At 41.5% G+C, this 25,290-nt stretch overlaps 1 protein-coding gene across 1 annotated transcript; it reads left to right on the top strand.

Annotated features, from left to right (window-relative positions):
- The first annotated feature begins 18,675 nt into the window (after nt 1-18,675).
- On the top strand, nt 18,676-25,025 carry LOC149525450 (interferon upsilon-like). Its single transcript, XM_089776017.1, has 5 exons — nt 18,676-18,813; nt 19,700-19,771; nt 21,168-21,305; nt 23,094-23,169; nt 24,928-25,025. The coding sequence occupies exons 1-5, from the start codon at nt 18,676-18,678 to the stop codon at nt 25,023-25,025; spliced, it is 522 nt and encodes a 173-aa protein (XP_089632143.1).
- Nucleotides 25,026-25,290: the final 265 nt, after the last annotated feature.

Here is a 25,290-nt window from a genome sequence, read left to right as displayed (position 1 = left end):
CCCTAAACACACTATCTGATCCTCATTGCAGGTAAACAGTACCACAACTGGGTTATCCCCAAATTCAAAGAATAATAAATATTATTTTAAGTTTCCATCAGAGTAGACAAACTGTGGAATAGCATCTTCTGAGAATCTCTGCATCAAATACGTTTCCTTTAAGGTCCCAACTTATGTCCTATATGGAGGCCTCCCTATATCCCTGGAGAAAAAGTGCAGTGAGAAACATCATACAATAGGCCATGATTAAAGACTGACAAACTAGAGAAGTTCATTTTCTCCAATATTTAAATAATTAATTAAACCTCTTGGCTGGAAATTCATGACAAGAGGATGTAGTTGAAATTTTCCAGAACTTCCACCTTCAGTGTGTGCTGAAAATATCTTAAGTCCAGCACTTGCACTTCAGTGTCAGCTGAAAATAGCAAGTTTGATGTGTACCCCCACACATACACTTTAAGCAGGCCCAGCCAAAGAGTTTGTGGGGCCCAAAGTGGCATGTTGTAGTTGGCTGCACCACGTGGCCAGGCGGCTCCCAGCCAGAGCAGTGAGTGAGCAGCCGGGCAGGTGGGTGCTGGGCAGTATGGGTCCCAGACGATGCAGGGCCCAAGGCAACCACCTTGCTCACCTTGCCTTAAGGTCCTTAATAAAGTTTTCTGCCTCTCTCTTTATATCAGGGGTGAGGAACCTTTTGGGTTGGGGCCACTGACCCACAGAAAAATCAGTCATGGGCCACACACAAGTGAGAAGCAAAACAAAAAACAACCCCCCCCCACCACAAATCCTCACTGATTTGGCCCTCAACTGAGAAGAAAGACACTCTCCACAGTCCCTTCACACTCCAGAGCATAGGGGGCACAGGCTAGTAAATTTTGTATGCTACAACCCTGCGTTGGGGTTTTGTAGGGGCTGGATCCAAGCAAGCTGGAGGCCACATCTGGGCCTTAGGTTCACCATCCCTGCTTTATACAGTACTGAGTGAGCTAAAAGCTTTGTAAAAATGGATGTTAGTTCCTCATCTCCTTTTCAGTGTATGTCCAGATATCTCTGTTTCTTAGACCTGTCTTGCTGAAAAAATTAAAATGGCTACTGAAAAATAGCTTCTTTCTTAGTCTTGCTTCCACTATCCCGTTCTACACTAAGATTAAGGAATAACAAGGACTTGCAAGTAGTTTCTCCTTCCAGAAGAGCCAAGTCTCTTCAGCAGCCATGCACAGAATGTCTGTTGGAGCCCTTTTGTGGGAAAATAGGGTACTTACATTTGATTTTCCTATGCTTGTATTTAGCATACAAGATGGTCTGGCTTATTCACGTATTCTGTCATAATTCTTAATCATTTGTGCTTTCAGCAAATAATTTAAGCACATGCAATCACATCCCTATTTAGCAAATCACTTAGGCACATGTTTGCTTTAAGAAGGTGAAAAATCTCATCGCAATCAATGAGTTATAAGTAAGTGTTGTGCTGAATTGGACCTTAAATTCAAATTAAGAATTTTATTATACCGTATTTTATTAAAGCTATAGAAACTGCTTAGAAACTAGTCAACAATGCATCAAGAATGTATGCATTTTAATGCTAGGTTGGTGCTATAGAGAATCATGGTATGTCTACACTACAGAGTTTTATCAGAAAAAACAGCCGTTTTTCTGACAAAACTTGTGGAATGTCCACACTGCAATCTCCTTCTTCTGAAAGTAAATTGTAAGAACAGAAGGGTTTTTCTGATGTTGGTACTCCTATTTCTACGAGGAAGAAGCCTTTTTCTGAAAGAGCTCTTTCAGAAAAAGGCATGTGTGGATGGGGAGGAGGGTTTTCTTTCAGAAGAAGAGGCCTCCATGAAATAGCACAGGTGCCCTGGTGGCCACTCCATCCAAAGTAATCAGGATTCTACAGTTCTTGTCTCCTGGCCCCTCTTTGTGGCAGGAAGATAGTCTGAGAGCAGCACCTTATGGCTCTCCCTGCCACAGGCCTTGCCACTCATGGCCGAGCTTCAAGCCCCCTGTGACTCTACTCACCCTTGCAGGTATCAGCTCCAGGGAACCACCCAGGGGGACTAAGAACCACACACCCTCCAAGTCTGCACTGGAGTTCCTGTCCCTCCTCGAGCTGTGGGGCAAGGAGGAGTCATTGCAGGATCTCTGGACCAAGTGCCGCAACGCTGACATATATAAGCACATGGCCGAGTCTTTGGCAGAGCGCGAACACCCACCCCAGACCTTGGAACAGGTCCGGAGTAAGGTCAAAGAACTCTGTCAAGGTTATGTCCAGGCCAGGGACCGCAGCTCATGCTCAGGGGCAGGACCCCACACCTGCCCCTATTACCAGGGGCTCCACCAGATCCTGGGGGGGTGGAAAAGATATTTCTTTGCCCCCTAGATCCCCATCATCGCCCAGCTAGAGGTCTTGGCAGAGGAGGACCAGGGCCAGCTGGAGGTGGAAGAGGATACAGTGACCATGACCCTATCCCTGGAGCCAGTGCCTGTGAGCCAGGATATCTCCTAGGCCTCCTCGAATGTCTGGGATGGATCTTCAGGTGAGTGGTCTCACTTTGTCACACACACAAGGTGGGGGAGGCAGGCGCACAGGGGGCAGGGTTCAAGTATCGCTCAGGCTGCTTGGGCTGAACAACATGCTGCAGTCCATGCACATGGAACCACGTGCAGCGTTAATGTGCGGCACATGGACGCAGCATGCAGTCCTTGAGCATGGGTGGGATCCTACGGCCAGGCTCAGGGGAGGCCACACATGTCTTGCCACAAGGGGGAGGCCCACAATGGCTGGAAGCAGGCCAGCAACAAGGGCACAGGCACGACCCCACACAGACCGAGGAGCTCCGCACACAGCACACAGGCATGGCTGCATGTGCGAGGAAGCACCTGCTCCCAAATGCATACTCTGGCCTGATGGGCCTGGAAAATGGCAGCTGTCCTCAGCTGCTCGAATGCTCTCCCTTCACTGCCACTGTCTGCCCCCCACCACAAGAGGAAGGCCTCCCCTTTCCTCTCCACAATGTTGTGGAGGACACAACATGCCACAACCATCTCGGGGATGCTGTGCTCCCCCACGTCGAGGTGAGTCAGCAGGCACCAGAAATGTGTCTTGAGAAGGCCAAAGGCACACTCCACTGGATCCAAGCCTGGTACAGGTGGGCATTAAATAGGTCCTTGCTAGGGTCCAGATGGCTGGTGTATGGCTTCATCAGCCATAGCATGAAGGGGTAGGCTGTGTCCCCCACAATGCATAGTGGTATCTGCACATCCCCAACTGCAAAGGGGGAGGGATAGGTCAGTGGTTTGGGTATTGGCCTGCTAAACTCAGGGTTGTGAGCTCAGACCTTGAGGGGCCATTTAGGGATCTAAGGCAAATCTGTGAGGGATGGTACTAGATCCTATCCTGAGGGCAGAGGACTAGACTTGATGACCTCTGAAGGTCCCTTCCAGTTCTATGAGACAGGTATATCTCCATTTATTTATTTAAAGTCCCAGCAGGGGAAGAATGTGCCCATCTCCAGCTCGCAGTACAGGCTGGAGTTTCTAAAGACACGGGCATCATGTGCCCTGCCCGACCACCCAACAAAAATGTCTGTGGCATGTCCCCAGTGGTTGACCAGGGCCTGCAGCACCATAGAAAAGTAGCCCTTCCAATTAATGTACTGGGCCCCACGATGGTCAGGTGCGCGGATTGGGATGTGGATCCCATTGATCACTCCACCACAGTTTGGGAACCCCAGGGCAGCAAATCTGGCCATGATCAGGTCCAGGTCTCCCAGGCAGCAGGATCAAGTTGATGGCCCTCACAACCTGCAGAAAGAGACAAAGAAACACACAAAATAGAGAATGAGAGAGGGAGTGCCTGAGCCCTTGGCCCTGCTGTGAGTGCAGGAGACTGGACTTGATGACCTCTTCAGATTCCTTCTAGTTCTAATATTCTGTGATTCTCTGATAAAGTTTATATTCATGTGTTGAAGATAGGTGTTAAGAAAAAATGTAACTACATTGTGGCCAAAACGTTCAAAAATGATGAGTGATTTTGGATCTCAATCTTTTAGTTGTATAAATTGAATCACCTTTAAAAGGTCTAATTTTTGGAGGCTGGATGATCAGCATTTTCAAATAGTCTGGCCTCTTTTACAGGCGTCTCTGCATGGACACATAAAATCACTAGTCACTTTTGAAACTTTAGGCCAACATAAATAATTTGGGGGGGAGGGGTTCTGAATAGTGTGTGAAATTTCCACTTGAATCTGTAGTTTATAATGCGGTGTACAGGGTTCTGCTCTTGACCAATGTCAGGTGTCATTTTTGAAATTTTCTTATTAAATTTCCACATCAAGACTCCTATCCTGCAAAAGATATATGCTTATCTTTAACAAGTGAGTAGTCAGAATGACCTGGGTAGGACTGCTCATGTATTTAAAATTAAGCCTGTTCATAAGTCTTTGCAAGATTGAGGTCTAGCTAAGAGTATGAGAATATATATAATGTGGCACGTTTTTGAGTGTTTTTAGGCCTGTAATTTATGAATTCTATTATAACTGTTAATATAAGTAGAAAAAAACAGTAGGTTTTAAGATTTATGTGTGGGACTTAAGAGATTTCAAAAAATGATAAAAATCATCATTTTTTGTAGTGTATTATAGTATTTACGGGTCATGGGCATTCCAAACGTTTAAAGATCCTTTAAATAAAACAGTACTAAAGAAATTAGATCAGACTTTCCAGAATAACATATAACGTGATGATTGTATTATGTGCTCTTTTTCATATTATGTTTGTTTGCTCTGATCAAATAATACCCTTAGAACACTGGATTCTTTAAGAGATTATGTAATCTAGAAAGTTTATTTAAACTAAATACGTGAATCTGAATGTTTGCCATACTGAGAGAAGTATGCAGCTGAGTAGGTGAAAGAAACCAGTAGGTAGAGGTAACCTGTAAAAGAGGCTCCAGTTTCAAGAACAGAAATTAGCGAGTGGGGAAAGATAATTTAAGGAAATGATACCAAAAGATATAAGGATTAAACATTTTCATACCTGTTTCAAAACCAGATTCAAGCATCTAGAAGCCTGGGTTTTCGGAAGTATTGAGCACTCATGAATCTTATTTTAATCAGTGGGAGCTACAAATATTCCGCATCTGTGAAAAATAAACTTTTATTTAAGTGCCTTTATCTACATTTAGGAGCGTAACTGTACACTATTGGGTTTGAATATTTTCCCTACGCCCAATCCAGTTTTGAGTTAAGTCAAGAAATTTTGCCAAGAGTTGGATGTTTTCCTAAAATTTATGCTGTAGGAATTATTTTGGGGGAGTTATATGGCCTAAATTCAACAGGCACTCAGATTAGATTATCACAATAATCCATTTAAGACTTGGAAACTATGAATCTGTGAACTGGATTAGACCATAGACCATCGAATGGAGTTTTAGGCATAATTTTCAAATGAGTTATGCTCTAAATTTTCTGGGTATGGTTCACTGTCCCATGTGGTGGCACTTGGACCACTTACAGAAAAAAAGAATGAGTTTGCTCTACAGCCTTAGCTAAGAGCCAGATGGCTTTTAGCTCAAGCGGTAGAACAGTCTTTCTTAAACTTTTTAAGACCAAGGAACACCAAACAATAATTTTTTTTAAATGAGGAACACCAAGGATTTTTTTGTTGAGCAAAAGAAAAAAAAAAAAAGGTCACCTGCCCCTTTAAGGGCAGCCATTTTGAATTCTGTGTACTGTGGAACACAGTTTAAGAAACACTGCGGAAGAGACTCATGCACTGAGCCCCAGGAGGCCAAGCTCTTGTTGAAATCAATGCCAAACCTCCATTGATTCCCAGTGGAGTTAGGGTAGACCTTTTGTACTTAAATGCCCAGTTCCACAGTGATTGCATATGCAAATGCGGATTTTGTACATGATTGGTTATGACCAGTGTTCCCTTTAAACTGTGCAGTTGGGCAGCCACCCAGGAGAGAGTCAAATGCCATTCAGCTGATTAGTAGAGTTCTCACAGTTCCCACAGCTGGCAGCATGAGTTTCTACTGGTGGTGTACATCCTCACATTCCTTAGTGCACTTAACAAAATGTATTCCACTCATGGATGAAAAATATTAGAAGGAATATTGGTTATGACCTCTTTTGAAAATTCCAGACAGCCTTTTCAGCATTTTAATCAACTATTCATCTTTCTCTTTTAAAGAATTGCTCCAAACTACAATTAAACAAATATTTAATGCAAAGAAGAGAAGCTATACTTTACTCTGAAATTAGTGCTGCCAGATGGATTAACAAAAAGAGGACCCTGAGAGTTGTTAGGCAACCCCTCTCCTCCAAAAAAGCGTGCCCCTTTTAATAAATGCTTTGCTTTTGAGGCTTTTGGGCCCTAACAGGCTGCTAGTGGCTGCCCGCCATCTTGCCTCCCTGTGATGGGCTGGACAGCTCCACTGCGGAACCCGGTAAGCACCCAGGATTTTCGCCTCCTGGCTGGGAAAAAAAAATCAGAAAATACTAGACACTTTAGGTGTCTTGTATTTTCTGAATTTTTTTTACCGGACAGGAGGCGAAAATACCGGACTGTCTGGTTCAATACCGGGCGCCTGGCAACCATTCTCTTGATCTATGTAAAAATACATCAGTGCTATTTGCTGCCAATTCATGTAATTTAGTATCTTATCTATTCCTTAAAAATCTGTTCAATATACATAATATTTAATCTTCTATTAACTTTCTACCTATCTCCAATGTTCCTGATGGAAGATAGGAGAACTCACGCCCAATTGCATGCAATGAGAAATGATTGCAACAGGAACAGCTAAAGGCTATGTCTACACTGGCCCCTTTTCCGGAAGGGGCATGTAAATTTCATGAGTCGTAGTAGGGAAATGCGCGGGGGATTTAAATATCCCCCGCGGCATTTAAATAAAAATGTCCGCCGCTTTTTTCCGGCTTTTAAAAAAGCCGGAAAAGAGCATCTACACTGGCCCCGATCCTCCGGAAAAAGCGCCCTTTTCCGGAGGCTCTTATTCCTACTTTGAAGTAGAAATAAGAGCCTCCGGAAAAGGGCGCTTTTTCCGGAGGATCGGGGCCAGTGTAGACGCTCTTTTCCGGCTTTTTTAAAAGCCGGAAAAAAGCGGCGGACATTTTTATTTAAATGCCGCGGGGGATATTTAAATCCCCCACGCATTTCCCTACTACGATAGGTGAAATTTACATGCCCCTTCCGGAAAAGGGGCCAGTGTAGACATAGCCCTATAGTATAACACTTCTAAATAGCAGACCTATTTTTTATTCACTCAAGTCATGATGAACTACAGGTTGGACCTCTCTGGTCAGGCACCCTCAGGATCTGACCAGTCGCAAATGAGGAAATTTCCTGGATCAGGAGAGGTCCCCTGCGACTTGCCTCCCAGGACTCTGCCCCTCCCTCCTATTGGCTCTGCTCCAGCCCTGCTACGACAGGGCTAAGGGCTTTGCTCTGGCCTGCTTCTACCAGCAGCTGGGGATCTCCAGGTCAGAGCTCCCCAGCTGCTGCAGCCCCGCATCTGTCCCACCCGACCAGGGCTTCCCGGGGACTGGGCTCTATGGCTGTCCTGCTGGGTTGGAGCTCTGTGGCTGCCTGGCTGCCGCTGTGCCCAGCTGGGGCTTCCCATGGACGGGGCTCCGCGGCTGCCCTACTACTTCCGTGCTGGTTCAGGGCTGTGTGGAGCTCCGCTGTGCCATGCCCAGCTATGTTGCAGCCCACTGGGGCTCCCTGGGACACACCACCAGTCCCAATGGTGGGGCTCTCCTGACTCTGGACTCCTGACTGGCTCACATTCCCGGGCACCAGGGCTCTCTGGTCCAGCAACATCTGTGATCCTGCCAGACCACAAATGTTGCCAGTCCAGAGAGTCCCAGATTTAGGAGATTCTGCCTGTACAAACAACATTCCCCTAATGACTCATCAGTATCATTTCCTGGAGCATCTAGATCCATATTTGGCTGGTTGAGTGTGGCTAGTTCACTGCAGCAGTTGTCACTATAGTGGCTACTGCTTCAGAACTGGTTGGACACCACGAATCTAAGTATTCCCTGAAAAGCTTCTATCCAAGCATTGCATCATCCTGCTATGACCATGAACACCTTTTGAGTAAGACTATGCGATTCTGTGATTCTATGGATTCTGTGATTTTTACATGACCTTCGTGAATTCAGTTCCAAATAGCAGGCCTCATGCTGTCAGCCTCAGGTAGCCAGGTTTGGACTGTCAGCTAGGTTTCTGTGCTCCAGCTGTCAGCCCTATGCCATTCAGTGGAACTTCAGGTCCAGCCCCACACTTCAGGATTTGGGCTTCAGTGTTATATATTGTTTATTGTCCATGACATGTCTGACACGGTTACAAAAAATGCCGGTGACAGTCTTAGCCTTACTTATGAGATCAGATGAGGTAAGGCTGCAGGCCATATAACCACTGTAGGAGACATTGGCAAGGAGCTGGTTATGCTAATGATGCCAACTGGGGAAACACCATGTTCAAGACTTTAATGTGTTCCCCAATAGCCTTGCTATTCCTTGGAACACAACTCAAGATTAGTTGACTCTGCCTGTTCAGCTAGAGTAAAATGTACCATGTTTGATCAAAATAACTTCATTTACAACTGTATCTGCAGGCAAAATAAGACATATGGAGCTAAAATTTCAGCTTAATGACATCATTATACATCATTAGCATCATCTCTATTCACCTACTGCCTCTTTATATGCTTAACTTCCTAATGGAAGTAAAAATGTTAAATGAAGAATTAGAACAGGCATTTAATTGAATTTAGCCAATTTAATAACTATTTCTAAACAAACTATCTGAATTTCTCTCCTCAACAGCCTCAGTTGCTTACAGCTATCCCAAACTAAAACATAAATACTTATTCAATTCCTTAATAAATGTCACCAGAAGCTATGACATATTGATAGACCAACGTAACCAGTGGAGATAACAGGGATTGTCCAAAGCTGAGGATGACAAGTTTTCCTGCATATAATTTTTAATTATATAATCAGATTTGAAACTGTCTCCTCTAAGGATGACTAAATTGGCCCAGGTAGGCTAAGGACTGCTCCATTCTGAACCATTTCCCAGCTCTTGACTCAAATCATCTCGGTGTTTCTCAACCATTTGGTGAAGAATCCACTTGCCATACGTGAGAGATGTTACAACAAATTCCCTATGACTCTCACCATATCCCTTGTCACCTTTTTGTGGCCGGTTTTATCGCAAGATAAGTGGAGGAAGCTGTTGTCAGTAGGTTTTAGCAGAAAAATGCCCCTCTGCTGTAATTTTTTCTGCCTGAAATTCATATTGGCTGCACTAGTTGCACAATCAGCACAGCAGCCCTGTCAGGCATTCAACAGCCCTGAAGGAATATTATCCAGCAGCGTTATTCTGCAATTGGTGAGGCAAGGGAAACTGTCACTTTTCCTCAGCTGTTATGCTCCCCCTGCTGGTTCTGAGCCAGATGATTCTGTTGGCAGTAAAGAGGAGAAAGCAGCTAGGCTACGTTTAGACTGGCATGATTTTCTGGAAATGCTTTTAACGGAAAAGTTTTCCGTTAAAGCATTTTTGGAAAAGAGCATCTAGATTGGCATGGACGCTTTTCCGCAAAAGCAATTTTTGCAGAAAAGCGTCCATGGCCAATCTAGACGCGCTTTTGCGCAAAAAAGCCCCGATCGCCATTTTCGCGATCGGATCTTTCTTGCGCAAAACAAATCTCAGCTGTCTACACTGGCCCTTTTGCACAAAAGGGACTTTTGCCCAAATGGGAGCAGCATAGTATTTCCGCAAGAAGCACTGATTTCTTACAGCAGGAAGTCAGTGCTTTTGTGGAAATTCAAGCGGCCAGTGTAGACAGCTGGCAAGTTTTTCTGGAAAAGCGGCTAATTTTCCAGAAAAACTGGCCAGTCTAGACACAGCCCGCTAGTTTAACTTTTGGGAAAGCTGAGGGACTCTCAGAGAAAGAGAGAAATGGAGCAAAGATATGGAGGCCACTCCATATAGCCTCACTCCATACTTACACCTCCACAACTTTACAATGCTCCAGGCATCCATTAGTCCCCTGTGACCTTAAGATGCCCTAAGATCTGCCCCCAGCCTCTACTGTCTCACTCTAAAACATACCCTTAATCCTTCCTTCCATACAAAACCCTCTGCCAAGTTTCTTCAGGCTTCTCCAACTCTTCCCAATGCTCTGGATCTCACTGGCTTCCACCTGAGCCAGCAACAGGTCATCCAGCCCCCAGCCCTATTACTGCTTTTCTTAGCTCCCTCTCTTTTTCCTGCTTCTGAGGGGTACAAGAAGGATAGAATTCTTCCTCTCACACACACTACAAAGGGTCAGCTTCTTCACATCAAAACATTTCACACACATTGCTTCACAAAATTTAGCACCTGTGGGTAATTCCTTTTTAAACTGGTGCTCTGAGGGCTTTAAATGGGTGAACAGTTACAGGAAGCACACACACACACCAGTCCAACCCTGAAGTTTTACTGCTGAGCCCCAGAGAACAATCCCACTAATTCAAACTGAACCAATCACAGGACATTGCTAATCTTGTTATTGTTTATTTGCACTATTGTACTACCCTCGGGGCCCAAATGGAGATTAAAGCCCCGTTGTGCTAGGCACTGAACAAAAATATAAAAGACTTTCCCCCCCCAAAAAAAAGAACTTCCCATCTAAATTGACAGGTTGGGGGGGGGGAGGAAATACTCTGAATCCCCCTCTTTTATAGATGGAGAACTGAGGAATAGAGAGATTAAGTGATCTGTCCAAGGTCACACAAAAATGCTTTTGTTTGTTGATACTGTCTTTTTCCTGGATTCCCTTAAATGTGTCTAGGACCTTGTAAGCATCCTCTGTGCATCTAAAGTAGGAGTAGCACATGAATATTTAGAATTTGTAGCAATAGCACAGGTAATAGTTTCGTGACAGTAAGTCCTTTTGGACAAGTGAAAGTAGCTTTTTGGCAGCTGTGATAGCATTTATGTGAATGAATGAATGGGACTCCACCCATCAGCCACATACTGTTCTCATAAGTGAGATTTTCACCTGTAATTTCCAAAATCACCTAGATGGTGATACATCATAGGTAGTCAGGAGATAAGTTTCTTTCAGGTGTGGCTTGGGTTGGGTGGGTCACATGCTACTCCCACCTTGTGGAAATGGTCCTTGTCTAGTAAATTGTGCATTTTCCAAAAGTACCAGTTCACATCCAGGTTAAAAAAAATAAAAAAGGAAACAGAGAATATATCTGAGTACCTCAGAGAGATCCAGCTGCCTTCTGGCCCTGGTACCATGACAGAACAGCACAAAGAGGCCAAACAACAGCATATAATGTGGCCCCTTGCCTTTGGATAAAAAACAATGTGAAATACTTTTATTGATCTTAATATTGAGTACATTGTTCAAGTGAGAGTCTCTTTATCTTGATATACTTCAGTGTTATGGTGGGTGAGGAGCAGCTTCTGAATCCATTATACTACTACAGTTGAACTGTATTGAAAAAGTAGTAAGAAAAAAGCACAGACATTTTTTGCTCCAAAGTCAGAGACTCTCAGTTGCATTAAATGAAGGTGCTTATATAGCCAAGGGTTTACATATCCACAGGTAGTTAGCCAATTTGTCTTCTAGGTCTGAAATTGTATGGACAAGCAGTTAACACTTGATCAGACCAAGGGCTATGCCCGAACCTTTGCAAGATTTTGTTCAAAAGGGGTAACATCTTTTACAAATGCCAATTTCTCAGTCTTCTCTCTGCCTTCTTAAAAGACTGCTTACATTTAAACTTTTTCTAGTATACCCAACCTCCTATTGGGACTAAAATAGCAATACCAATACCTCCTTTTTCTTTCTTTTTGGAGGACTACAATTTGAACTTTCTGATATCAGGTAGTTTGCTGATCAAACTTAGCTATTACCTGCAAAGCTTCTTTGTGCTGCCAGCTAGGGCATTTACATCACAAAGGAAATCACAACCTGTTGTGCCTCTTGGAGCTTTCACAGCATTTAATCTGTTTGCAGTTTTTACTCATTCTATAGTATACATGGTATGTTACAGGAAAATGTGCAATCTTTGTTTACAACACTACTTAGCCACATTAAACTTTGCATAGAGTGTAACTCTTTCTTTATGCTTACAGTTTTCCTGTACCTTCATTAAACAACTTGGACTAAAATGGTCTTACCAAACCAATTTGTTTTAAACCTACAAACAAGATTACTGGACCTTGAAAACTTCATATTATATACATTCTCTCTGAACCTTTCTTACACTATATCTACATAGCTGTACAACAATTACATTCCCTTTTTATTCAATGGGGTAGTTCAGTTCCAATAGAACCCCCTCCCTTTAGAGTTCTTTTAGCAGTCTCTCTAATCAAATGTACAGATTTGAGTCAAATTTGCCTGGATTATTTACAGACATTCCTTTGGAAAAAGGGCCCATTTTCCCTTCAGAATGACTGTAAAGAAACCACAGTTTTCTATCTACACCATTTTAGCATTTGCACAACTGCTCAATTCTCTCCATTCTCTGCAGAGTTTAAATTCTGTCTGTGTTTTTCTTTACTTAAAACACTTTCTTATCTCTAAAATAAAAACTGGCCTTGTTTCAGATATTACTCTTGTAAGTATGTTTTAAGGGTTTAGATTTCCAGTACTTACTGCCTTTTTCTCAGTTCTTCCACAAGGCTTTCAATCTTATCTGTTACCTGCCTGCTTGTCAGGGCCTGATCCTGTTTTCCATTTCTGCCTGCTTGTCTGGGCCTCATCCTGTTTTCCATTTCTGCCTGCTTGTCTGGGCCTCATCCTGTTTTCCTTGCTAAATAGAAAGTGGCTCTTTTCCACAGACTCAGGCTTTGTCCCATTCTTTAGCTTGCAGGCAGTTCTATACTTACAGAACTGCACCCACAACTCCTCAGGATTTCCCCAATCCTTTTCTAATGTTTTTCTATCCCATTTTGGGTTGCCCCAACCTTCCTGGGGAAACCCTTTCTCTATACCACTAAAATCCATGTCTATCATGACAGGCTTCATGTTGCTGTATGTGAACCAGTAGCACAATCCTGCCGACTACGCCAATTCTGTCAGCTGACAGTCAGGGCAGTGTGTGTGGGTGTGTCTCCTAAGTCTTTAGCTGCTAAGACATGAAGTCTCGTCGCAGCGGGCAGCCCAGAAAGCTGAAAGGAGCCCCGAGAGTTTAACGTCCGTGACTTTACGGCTAGGACCGAGGTCCCGTCGCAGAGGGTAGCCAAACAGGCTAACAGACGCCCCAGTGTGTAGGAAGAGCTTATTACACTTCAGATTTTAGCTGCTAGAACACGGAGGACGGGGGGGAGTTCCTTTGCAGCGGGCAGCCCAGGAAAGGCTGAGAAGTGCCCCAGTGGACCCTGTCACCTGGGAGTGACACAGATCCAAACGCCCAAGCTCTTCCTATAACTGTCCCTTTAGACCGGCTGAAGTTCTTTTAAATTGTGCTTGGTTCTGTTACAGCAACTGAAGGAGTCAGGTTAAAGCTTAAACAGTTACAGGTTTACTGAGGAAGCTTATAAATCATATGGTTGCAATGGCTATTGTTCTATTTCTTAACTGCTAGCAAAATATAGATCTTAAAAATGGTTACAAAGAAGATAAAGATAGAAAAATAGAAATAATGGTACCAAGTAACAGCTTACTCTTTCTATGTGTACACTTAAGACAGAGGACCACATCCAGGTACAATTTTTACCCCCTTCTGTGCCTCTCGACTCCAGCGTGTCAGGCCAGGGCCGGTCCCTCAATTCCTAGGAAAGACGAAAATACGAGGTGGGCGTCCCCATAGAACCTCGGGAGGTCAAACACCTAACCCGACCAGCAGGTAGAGGGTAGAATGACACTCAAAGTGAGTGTGTGCTGGACCCATCTTTTATACCCATTTTGGGTCACGTATTTCTCTTTCTTATCTGTGATGCCAAATAGTGCTGGTCTGCCTTTTGTGAGACCAGTTCTTACAAGGGAGTTGTGAACTTAATTTACACTTGTAAGAGAGATAACTAAATTGGAATTACTGGGGATTCTTTTCTCAGTGGGAAATTCCTCTCCCAGGGACTGTGTGTGTGTGTTCAAATCAACATGGGTGCCAGCCGGGGCAGTTCTCGCAGCCTTGAGGCCAGCTTATTGACTTAATCGCTCTCTCTCCACATATCTGTTTTTTCAGCTTCTCAGGATCAGATGAGCCAGCATAGACTATACTGATTTTACTGCTCCTTCTCTGCCCTGTATGCTTCAGAGAGGCAAATAAGATGGATGATATGGGGGGTTAGTCTGTCTGGCTACATAGTATCAATAGTATTTTTTCTCAGATGATGTTACTTTAGGATTTTATATTTAAGGTATTTTATCAAATTAGATTCTTACCATTACAAATATGTAATTCAAAAACCATACAAGATAGTAAAAAATGCTACCCCTGAGTTTAGCGGAAATAAGGATTGTGCCTCAGAATACTGAAGAACTGCTACTTATGAAGACTTGTTTTAAAATGTCCCATTTGCAAGTGGATCGATCCTCTGGAGTTTGACTTAGTGGGTCTATTAAAGACCCACTGAATCAAATCCTGACAGCATTCCATCAGTGCCAGTACTCCTCAATGTTGCAAGGAGTAAGGGAATTTGACGGGAGCATTTCTCCCATCAACCTCCCACTGTGGGGCCACCCCAGAAAATCAATTCAAGGTATGTTGATTACAGCTACGCAATGCATGTAGCTGGAGCTGTATATCTTCCATCAATTTTCTCCACTGGTAAAGACTTGACCTGAAATGAAATAGCAGGCAGTACAGCCATGTTTACTTATTATTATTTTCTTTCTATTTTTTTTATTTTAAAGGCAAATGCAGTAAAGTTGCAGGAGTATAGATGGACTATTCATCTGGATTACAATGCTTAGAGTCAAACTGCTTACTTATTTCTGAAGAGTAGAAGCTGATGTCAAAGGTTAAGGCAGAAGAATTGAGAAGGTAACTTTTCAAATCCACTGACCCATTTCAAACTAAAAACAAGAAAGCATCTTCCACTGATTTAATCCAGTTCAAGTTTGTAAAGAATTGCATTAATACAATACCCTGACAATAAAAGATTCATAGGAAAGACCTTTCCAGCTTTTATCTCAGTAAGAAGTCTTGGACATGACATGATGGTGTAAATGTTCTGTTGCTCATTTAATTTGGAAGTGTGATTATTTTGAAATGATTCTCTTTGAGTTCTAAGGTTAATTAAAATCAAGAGCTTACTTACATGAGGTCTGATCCAGCTACTGCAGAGGAGTATTTCCACTGACATCTGTGGGCTTTGGATCAGGCCTCTGCAAACTAAAAAATACTAAATCACTAGTGACATAAGGTAGCTCCAGCCATTCTGAAGAGCTCCTTGAAGATCATATCATTCTAATTCTAAAAACAATATAGTGCTGGAAGTTCATGAATGAAAGCCAACTCTTGTTATGAAACCCACACAATGGATCTCTTGAAGTGGCCTGATCGAGTTTCATGGCTGTGACAAAAGACCTAATGTAATAATTACAGTTTGGTCACCATGTGCTCTAAAGAAGGCAGTATGGGTCTTTTTTTCTGCAGTCTCTGCTTTTCGGTGCTTTTTTCCCATGCTGCCCTTTATCCCTAAGAGAAATTCTCCATAAACTTCTGAAAAGTGACTCATTATCCTCCTTTAAAACCCTTCTGAAAACTCTGTTGCCATGATGCTTACCAAAAAAATAAATACCCTGTGCCCTGACTAAATCCTGGGGGTGGGGGCACTGCTGGAAGAAGGCACCCCAGGGACTAGAGCTGGGGAGGAGGAGGAGGAGGGCTGCTGCTGGAGGGGCATTCTAAAAAACTGCTGCTCGGGGGAGGCCCAAGGAGGCTCCTGTTAGAGGGGGGCTGGGACCAACAGAACCAGCAGCCATGGACTGCTGAGCAGAGGCTACTCCAGCAACCCAGAGTCCCTAACATTTCCAGGGGTCCCTAACAGTGTCTGCTCCAGCCAGCCTAGGAACTGCTGCTCACGTTGTCCGGAGCCCAGCCCACATTGGCTGTTGCTCAGATGATCACCAGGACCAGCCCCATCCATCTCTGCTTGGGCAGTCCTGGGGCCAGCTTCCCAGAGACCACCTGAGAAGTGACCAAGGTGGCTGGCCCCAGTGGCTGGCTGTGGGGCTGGTCCAGAATCTGGCTGCAGAGTTGCTCCAGCAGTGGCCGGTTTAGCTGTCTCCATCTAGTTACCGAAGACAATGATTAGACTCTCTGGTTCCCTACAGTTTCTTTTGATGGGACCTGTGCTGAAATTGTACATAGATATTTATACTTGATATTTTTAAATACAGTTATTGAGCAAAAAGTCATATAGCTAAATACTACATGTTAAATTTAGACTACTTAAAAGCTATAGTATTACTTAAGTGTTAGGACCTTGTAATTCACTATAGTGAATATAGTGTACATATTACAGTACCCAAATGGCACTATACAGTCCATGTAACAACACTGTACAAACATCAGCCAACTACACCTGTAGCAATTTATTTGTGCTCATCCCACAAATGAAGGTAGAGGTTTATAATTTGTTCTATTTATAGGGGGATGGGTTGACCATTTTCTAATTATTATTTTCTAATTAGTTTGGGCTGACTGTTTAGTAACTGGTAAAAGAATACCTGTACTAAAAGCCATTGACTTTTGTGATTCACTTCAGTGGGCCAGGATTTCACCCTGAAAACTTAAACTACTGGTCATGAATCTAACATCTACAGATAGCCTTACAAAGTTTAGAAAAAAAATCTTAAAACTTGTGTGAAAATAAATATCTCTTGTAACTAGACTCATAGCTGGAACAAATGATTGTAAGACATCAAATCATTCTGGGTGTTGATTTTGTGTAATGGGATCTAAATCCATGACACCTCAAAGTCCTTCCATCTCCCAGCAAATCAAATACTCACTTTCTGCTGTAAAGCTCAATACAAATGTGCACCATCATCAACTTTATCAGTATACTTCCTTATATCCATATTTAAATTAAAACTTACAACTCTAGTCTCTATACCGCCCACATATAACATTTTTCTACTACCTGGAAATAAGTGTACCTGAAAGGATGGGGTATTGAAAGTAGGACCTGTTTCACTTTGCATCAGCAGATGAAAGAGGGCAGGTCAGTGCTTTCCTAACAGGAGCAAAGAACAGTTAAAAGGGACTCAAGATACCTAGCAGCATGGTACTGCAAGAGCTGTCAAGAAGTGCTGCATCAGGAGCTGAATCTTTTCCCCAAGGTAGGAGGCCTTCATTACTTCATTATTTAATGAAAATAACACTAGAGGTTATTTTCAATTAGGAGAAGAATTTATGTTTTGTTTTTCCTATCCTACAGTGATACCTACTGATTACTATGAAAAATAATTAATATAAAATATATACTTATATTGAAAGGGTCACCATCAACTTAAAACTCAATGCTTTCTGACATTTTAAACACACTGATGTTACATATAGCAACTAGGGATACTATAAAAGATTGGGGACTAATATTCTCTATTTTCAATTTGTTTACTCTGTTCAGCTGTTTTATTGTTTCCTCTATATAATCAGTTTCTTACATTATTTGTATGGGTATTACTTAGAGAAGCAGGGAGAGAGGTATGAACATTATATTTAACTTCTTTTTAAAAATTGTTAGTGCATCTTTAGGCATATTTTTCTATTTTTATATGTATGTTTAAAGTAAAGCGATTTGATATAGCATTGGTTCTTATTACAAGTTTGCATTTGTTCTTTACTGTAAGGGTGCATCTACACTGCACACTTACCTTCAAATAAGCTACGCAATTTGCACTGTGCAAATTGTGTAGCTTATTTCAAGGTAATTTCAAAATAGCTTATTTCAAAATTTGGTGCTGTCCACACAGCACCAAATTTCAAAATAAAGCGCTATTCCAAAATGTCCCTTTAACACTCATGGAATGAGTGTTACAAGGATGCCGGAATAGCACACACATTATTTCAAACTCTAGTTTGAAATAATATGCTGCTTTAAAGATGAGGTATAGCTATTTCAGGATACTTCCAGTAGTGTAGACATAGCTCTGTAGTGTAGACATAGCCTAAATGTTTGTAGAAATCTACTTGTTAATGTACCATTATTAGGTCTCAGTGTGTTACATTAACTATGTAACTGGCATATTTCATAGTGTTAGAAATACAAGTATAAAGATTAATATCAGAATGACTATAAACATATTATATCTTCATAATATTATCACATACCAATATAACAACAACAATCAACACCTCACCATCTTATTTTCATTTTACATTGGATAGCATAGATGCTGTCTGGTATAATATACGAGGCCAGATCTTTGTGAGTGCAAATACATTTACTTCATTGAAACTGAGCTTATTTACACCTACGGACATGATCCACTGTCTTTACAGGGAGTAATAGAGTACAGGTGAGCAGATGAGAGCAAGTGAGCTGAACCATAACTGTACAAATTTTACAGAATCTTAAAACCATCTGAATTAGTTTTGCTCAGTAACATCCCATAAAAGTTGCACAGAGTCTGAAGGAATAAATGTTTGTTTCCCTTCCCCCGCCCCCTATTCCCCTCAGAAAATGTACTACTTCAGAAGCCTTCTTTTCCTGATAACTGGCTGCCTGATTGCCATGTGCCTGAGTGATCACAGAAGGAATAGGCACCGCTGCCTTGCAAGTGTCCGATGGAATGAGATTTTGAAGGAGATTGAGAAACTGGTATGTGGCTCTGTTTTACCATCCATATGTGTCTTGATATTTTGTTTCACAAGTTTATGGAATAAAGTAACTCTCAAAAAATGTATTGTTAGTCAGTAGTTTTAGAGACACCAAAGGACACATACCACATTGTCCCTGGACAAGAAAAAACGTGGGGAAGAGATGCTATTACATGGGGAAATAGCAGAAGATTCACTTCCAGACTCCTAGGTAGCTGGAGTTTGTGTGTTTCCCACCCCCACTCTCCTTCCCCCACAATCCATATGAGCTGTAGTCCAGCTTCAAGCTCTCCACACAGAAATTGCTTGTCTTGGGGACCAACCATGGTGCTCAATGGCAAATGCCAGGTACTTCAGAGAGAATGAACAGAACAGGGCAATTACTATGGTCTATCCTATGTTGTCGAGTCCCAGCTTCAAGCAAAGACTAGGGACACTCTCAGAAGACAAGATACTGGGCTAGACAGACCATTAATCTTTGTTCTTAAATGTAGCCTAGAGCTGAACAACATTTCCATAGAAAACTTCACACCCGAAGTGGGGATGATATGTGTTCCTTCGCCATCCCAGTCACCGCCCATGGCTTGCCCTCTGTCCCTATCCTCACACCTACAGTGATCTTTAAGCCTGATGGAGCATTCAGGGAGATAAGCAGAGAGGGCTGCCTTCTCCCCCGGTCTGTGTAGGCATAGGAAGGTTTGTGCAGAATGAATCCTCTAAACATGCAACAGAGGGCATGATCCAGCTCTGTATTAATATCGTTGTTAGTACTTTCTGTTGCACATACATGGCCAATGGCACCATTACTAACTGATTTTTAATAAGTTGTTTTATGATAAATCTTTTTTAAATGTACGTAACATACTTACATTTCATTTTCTTTTCAGAACCCAGAAGGCTTTTCTTTGCACTGCGAACATAACAAAGATTTGTGTGTCCCAGAACAGCTGTTAAAAGAAGTAAGTTGAAAAATATTTGCTCGTTGTTATCATTGTTACATTATAACTCAGCTGCTTTGCGCATTCTGTACATTTTGCGGTAAACATCATAGACAATAATATACTAAGCTACTTATTTATCAAAAAACTCTTATTAAATACGGAACAATTAACCTTGTTACTGGAAATGTTGTGATTTTTGGCCCTGCTTCCACTGAAGTCAATGACAAGTCTCCAAGGGTACATCTACACAGCAGCGTTATTTCAGAATAACGTCCATTATTCTGAAATAACTATGTGAGCGTCTACACAGCTAGTCCATTATTTTGAAATAATTTCAAAATAACAGGCAGCTTATTTCAGTGTTTTAAACCTTATTCCATGAAGAATAACGTCTCTTCCAAAATAGCTATTTCGGAATAGCAATAGCATGGATGCTCCACTGCTGCTATTTTGAAATAGCTCCTCCCCCGGGCCATTCAAAGTAATTACTCCCCAGTGCTTCCTGGGGCTCTAAATTGAGGTAGTGCGTCCACATTAGGGGAGCTTGTCTCGGACTAATTTCCAGGCTTCCCTGTAGTGTAGACACGCTATTTCAAAATAAGCTATTTCGGAGTATTTCTTCCAGAATAGTTTATTCCAAAATAATTGTGCAGTGTGGACATAGCCCAACTGATTTCAAAGGAATCAGGATTTGGGCAGAATACAGTCCTGTGCACAGGACTTGCACAAGGCCTAAACATTTCAATCCTGCTTTACATCATGTAGTGCAATCTGACTGTGCATGCCTAAAATTGCCTTGGGACATTTTTGGCATATGCTTCCTTTAAATAAACATAGAGAATGAACAAAGTTGCTTGTCCTTAATACTAGAATGCAACAGGACTGTGTGGTTCATACCTCACTGGATAAGAGGGATTCTGGAGGTAGGAAAATGGAGAGAAAGGAAAGAATTGACATCTGGCTCTTGATTTTGTCATTTGACTACAGACAATTTTGCTTCTGCCATTGTTTAACTTGAGACTGTTTGACAGGAAATGCTTATCAGCTTGAGTATGGTGTTATGACTGCACTTTTAGAATGGAAAATTTAAGTGCTTTTGTTTAATGGAAGTTTAGAATTTCTGAAAAGTTGGTGAATTAGACAATGATTTTGGAAAGAGCTTCCTTGCCTCAAAACAAAAAAAAATTAACAAATAGGGTTTGTTTTCCCACCACTGTAATTGTCTCTTTTTTCTTGTTTTGGGAGGCTATTTTAAAGAGTTTTATAACATCAAGGGTTATTTTTTTCATAAACAGGAGGGGGACTAGATTATGCAAGAAAAATTGAATTTGTCACCTTCAAAATGCCTTGCTAACTCAAATCTCGAATCCAAAATCTGAAAAAAACCACCTACGATTTTTTCTCCTCATTATAGGTTATTCATAATAAAACAGCCATTGTCCAAGTAGTCCATGAGATTGCTGAGCTTTTTAAAAGAAACAACAGTCATTTTCTGCCTACAAACATTTTTCGAAAGGAAATGTACGTGGCTCATGAGCAGCTCAAGACTTGTGTAAGTATGGATAACTCATCCCTCAATGTGTTCAAGCTAAAGCCATGGACATTAAAGGAAAATGAAACTCATCATGCATAATAATGAAAATACATCAGAAAGCTTGAAAGCTATAGAAGTACATATTTAAAAAATGACATGCATGCTGCATCTGTAATGTATGAATATACAGGATGCATATTATTACCTGTCTTTTGACATATTCAAATATCCATTTTTGCACGTATATTTTTAAGGCTTGATTTAGACACGATGCTTTAAAATCCAGCCCAAACCATTTTTAATTTTTGTTTAATTGTTAAGACACTGCTGAGTACACAAGCAATTTTTACTGCATTGTCTCTCTCTGCACACTGAAGTCATTTTTTTAATCCAATTCATAACAGTCTTTTTAAGCCTAAAAATTACTAGCCATATTGACTGCCAAACCCTGGACCCTGCACTAAGCAGTAAATGATTTAAGAAGGTACTGTAAATAGGTAATCTCTATTTAGCCAAGCACTTAACTGTATGCTTAGGTGTCTTGCTTAAATGAGGTTGAAAGCCAAAATCTTGGGTACCCTCTCTGGCAACTGCACCTTCCTCCCCCACCTCCGAGATGGAGGAGTAGGGGTTGAAGGACCGTTGAAGTTGCAGCCCAATGCACACATTTGTCCCAGCAAGTCCCTCTTCATGCTGCAGTAGAGGGAAACTACAGAGCACAGCTCTGCACCATCAAGGGAGTGGGGATTCCATATCTCCCCATTCCCTGCTACAGCCCTATGCAGCAGAACCACAGGGCTTCTACTGATCTTCAGGTCTTCTGCACTGGCAAAAGCAAGGCAAGATTTGCCTCTAAAGGCGTGTGTGTCTACATAGCAGCATTAATTCGGAATAACGGCTGTTATTCTGAAATAACAATGCGAGCAAGAGAGCTCTTGCACAAGAGGGCAGCGTGGACACACAGCAGGGGTTTCTTACACAAGAAAGTCTTATGGCTAAAATGGCCATCAAAGCTTTCTTGCACAAGAGAGCGTCCACAGTGCCATGGATGCTCTTGAGCAAAGGCACATGGCAGTGTGGATGTGTTCTTGAACAAGGGTTCTTGTGTAGACATAGGCTAGGGGAGCTTGTCTCTGACTAATTTTCAGGCTTACCTGTAGTATAGACATGCTATTTCAAAATAAGCTATTTTGAAGTATCTCTTACAGGAATAGCTTATTTTGAAATAAGTGTGCAGTGTAGACATACCCTAAGTAAACAATAATGCTCAGTGATCATCCAAGCATACTATTTCCATGCTTTCATTATGTACTGCCATCTGAATAATATACTCATTGTATCAAATGACTAACACCATTTACTTTGAAACTAAGGAACTTTAACCTCCTTCAAAGTAATGGTCACAAAATAACATTTTAAAAAAAAACAAGCATTGTACAATCATGTCACCTTGATGGGATTTGAAATCTGGTGTACTTAATTTTCATATGTCCATAGCTAATTAGAGTCTCTGGATGTTTTATGCAAGCTGTAGGTATAGTTTTGATTCTTTAATATAGAAATTGTGATTTCATATTGTACACATTTTCCAAAAATAACTTTCTCAGTTCAGTACTTTAGCATGTCTAGACCCACATATGAGAAAAGCGTTGCTATTCGTTGCTAGTTATGCTCTATGGTAGACTATTGCAGAACTAGAGAAGGGCATCATTTTAACAGCATATTTCCAATCCCCACGTGTTTTTATTTCCTAGTTCTCAAACACGAATTAATGGTTTACTTTCCCTTTTATTTTTAATTCAACAGCTACAGGTCAGTCTTTTTAATGAACCCAAAGTAGAAAACTGCTTCAAAAAGATGCAAAATTATTTGATCCAAGTAAGTACATTGAGTACTGTCTTTTCTTCTTGCTCATATCAGCAAATGTTTAAATCATGGGAGGGATTCTTACTTACTGAAGTAGTCCTGGTTTAATCAAAATTTAACAAATTACTTGAAGAACCTGTGAATTGAGGTATATTACCAAACTCTATGTAAAAACAAAAAGCATGTGGGTGTCCAAGGGCATTTTAAGTCCAATGCACAATTATATTTCAGCTTCTGAAAATGGCATAACCTTTTTTGCTTTAGAGATATCAGTTGATTGTGGGACTACTCTCTCTCTGCTTAGGAGCACCCACCAAGGATCTGCCAATATCTAGGCTTTAGTGGGAACACTAATGACCACTATAGTTAAGGTTAAAATGCAGTTACTGCAGTTACTCAAAGTCTGTCTACACTTAAAATACTACAGCAGCATACCAGCACTGGTGCAGCTGTGATATAGCAGTGCTTCAGTGTTAAACTACCTATGCTGATGAGAGGGATTCTCTCATCAGTGTGGGTAATTTATCTCCCTAAGAGCCTGTCGGTGAATTTTTCCATTGACCTACCACTGTCTACACAGGGACTCAGGTCATCTTAACAACATCACTCAGGCCTGGTCTACTCTGGGGCTATGTCTACAGTGCAGGCTTCTTGCACAAGAATTCTTCTGCGAATGTTCTTGTGCAAGAGCACATACACACTGACATGTACTTTTGCACAAGAGCATCCATGGCAGTGTGGATGCTCTCTTGCACAAGAAAGCTCTGATGGCTATTTTAGCCATAGGGGTTTCTTGCTCAAGAAACCCCTGATCCCCTCCACACTAGCCTTTTTGTGCAAGAGCTCTTGTGCAAAAAGACTTATTTCTTGTGGGGAGAGGAATAATTCTTGCACAAAAAGCCCTCCCTTCTGATGATCTACTGTAACCTGTCCTGCACAAGATTGGGCTTGTAGTGTGGACGCTCCGCAAGTTTTTGGGCAAGAACAGCTGTTCTTGCACAAGAAGCCTGCAATGTAGACATAGCCTAGGAGTTTAGATCAAATTTAGTCACTTAAGCTTGATTTCTAAACATACAGTCTACACTACCAAGGCCATTCCATTGACATTAAGGGCCATTGAAGTTGATTTTGGTATTCCAGCTTTTCAGGAGGAGTAATGCAAAATTTGACCTGGCATGATCAAATTCACAATAGTGTAGACCCAGTGTAGAGAAAGTCAAGGTTCTTGGTCTCTGGGAGGCATCCCACTGTATCCCACTCTGACTGCTCTAGCCAGAATTTGCACCTCTACTGCTCTCCACATGAACAGAAAAAGCCCCAGGACAGTTTGAATTTAATTTCCCATGTGACCAGCACTGAGAGCACACCTCAGGGCAGCAGGGCATGGATCTGTCATATCCCTGGCTATACAACCAACCTGATTTTCTAGTGTAGACCAGCTCTCATTGCTTTTTTGAACAAATATCCTTTAGAATGAAATGTTTCATACTTATCAGTTTGAGGAAAGTTGCAGAAAAATCTCTGCTTTAGCTGCTTTAGGAAATAACATCCTTAAAAATTAAATAAAAAATATACAAGCCCAGTTCTTCAGCTGATGTAAATCAAAGTAGCTACATTGATTTAAATGGAGGTTTGGCTCTTTACACAAGCTGATGGGATACGTCGTCTGTATTACCTTCAGTCCTGACTTGTCATCATCTTGAATCTCATCCTTTGAGTGCAAAGTACAGTATATAATAAACATTTCTTCTGTATCTTTTTCTTAAACAGTCAGACAGTCATTGTGCTTGGCAAGAGGTCTATGCACAATCCAGAGAGATTCTTCAACGAATTGAAGTTTATGCGGTCAAGAGAAAAGGATCACACTTATGAACTCACATTTTACCTTAACCTTTAAAGAGTTAGTGCCATGTTGAGCTAAAGTAAAGAATTTCATTTTTATATAAATTAACAGCAGAGTCTATGCAAAAATGTATATTTAAAAGTTTTAAACTACTTAATTTATTCAAGTCATGTTTCTAAAATGAATTGTACTAGATTTATTCTTAATAAAAATATAAAGAGGAAAATAACATTTATTTTTCATGTTAAACAAAAAGAAACAGTCTTTAGGAAATGTACTATGGTTCTTATCCTG

Source organism: Pelodiscus sinensis, chromosome 2 (assembly GCF_052426305.1).
Source record: "Pelodiscus sinensis isolate ZL-2025 chromosome 2, ASM5242630v1, whole genome shotgun sequence".
NCBI lineage: Eukaryota > Metazoa > Chordata > Testudines > Trionychidae > Pelodiscus > Pelodiscus sinensis.
Note: the sequence above shows the minus strand (reverse complement) of the source record. Positions and strands in the feature narration are given on the sequence as shown.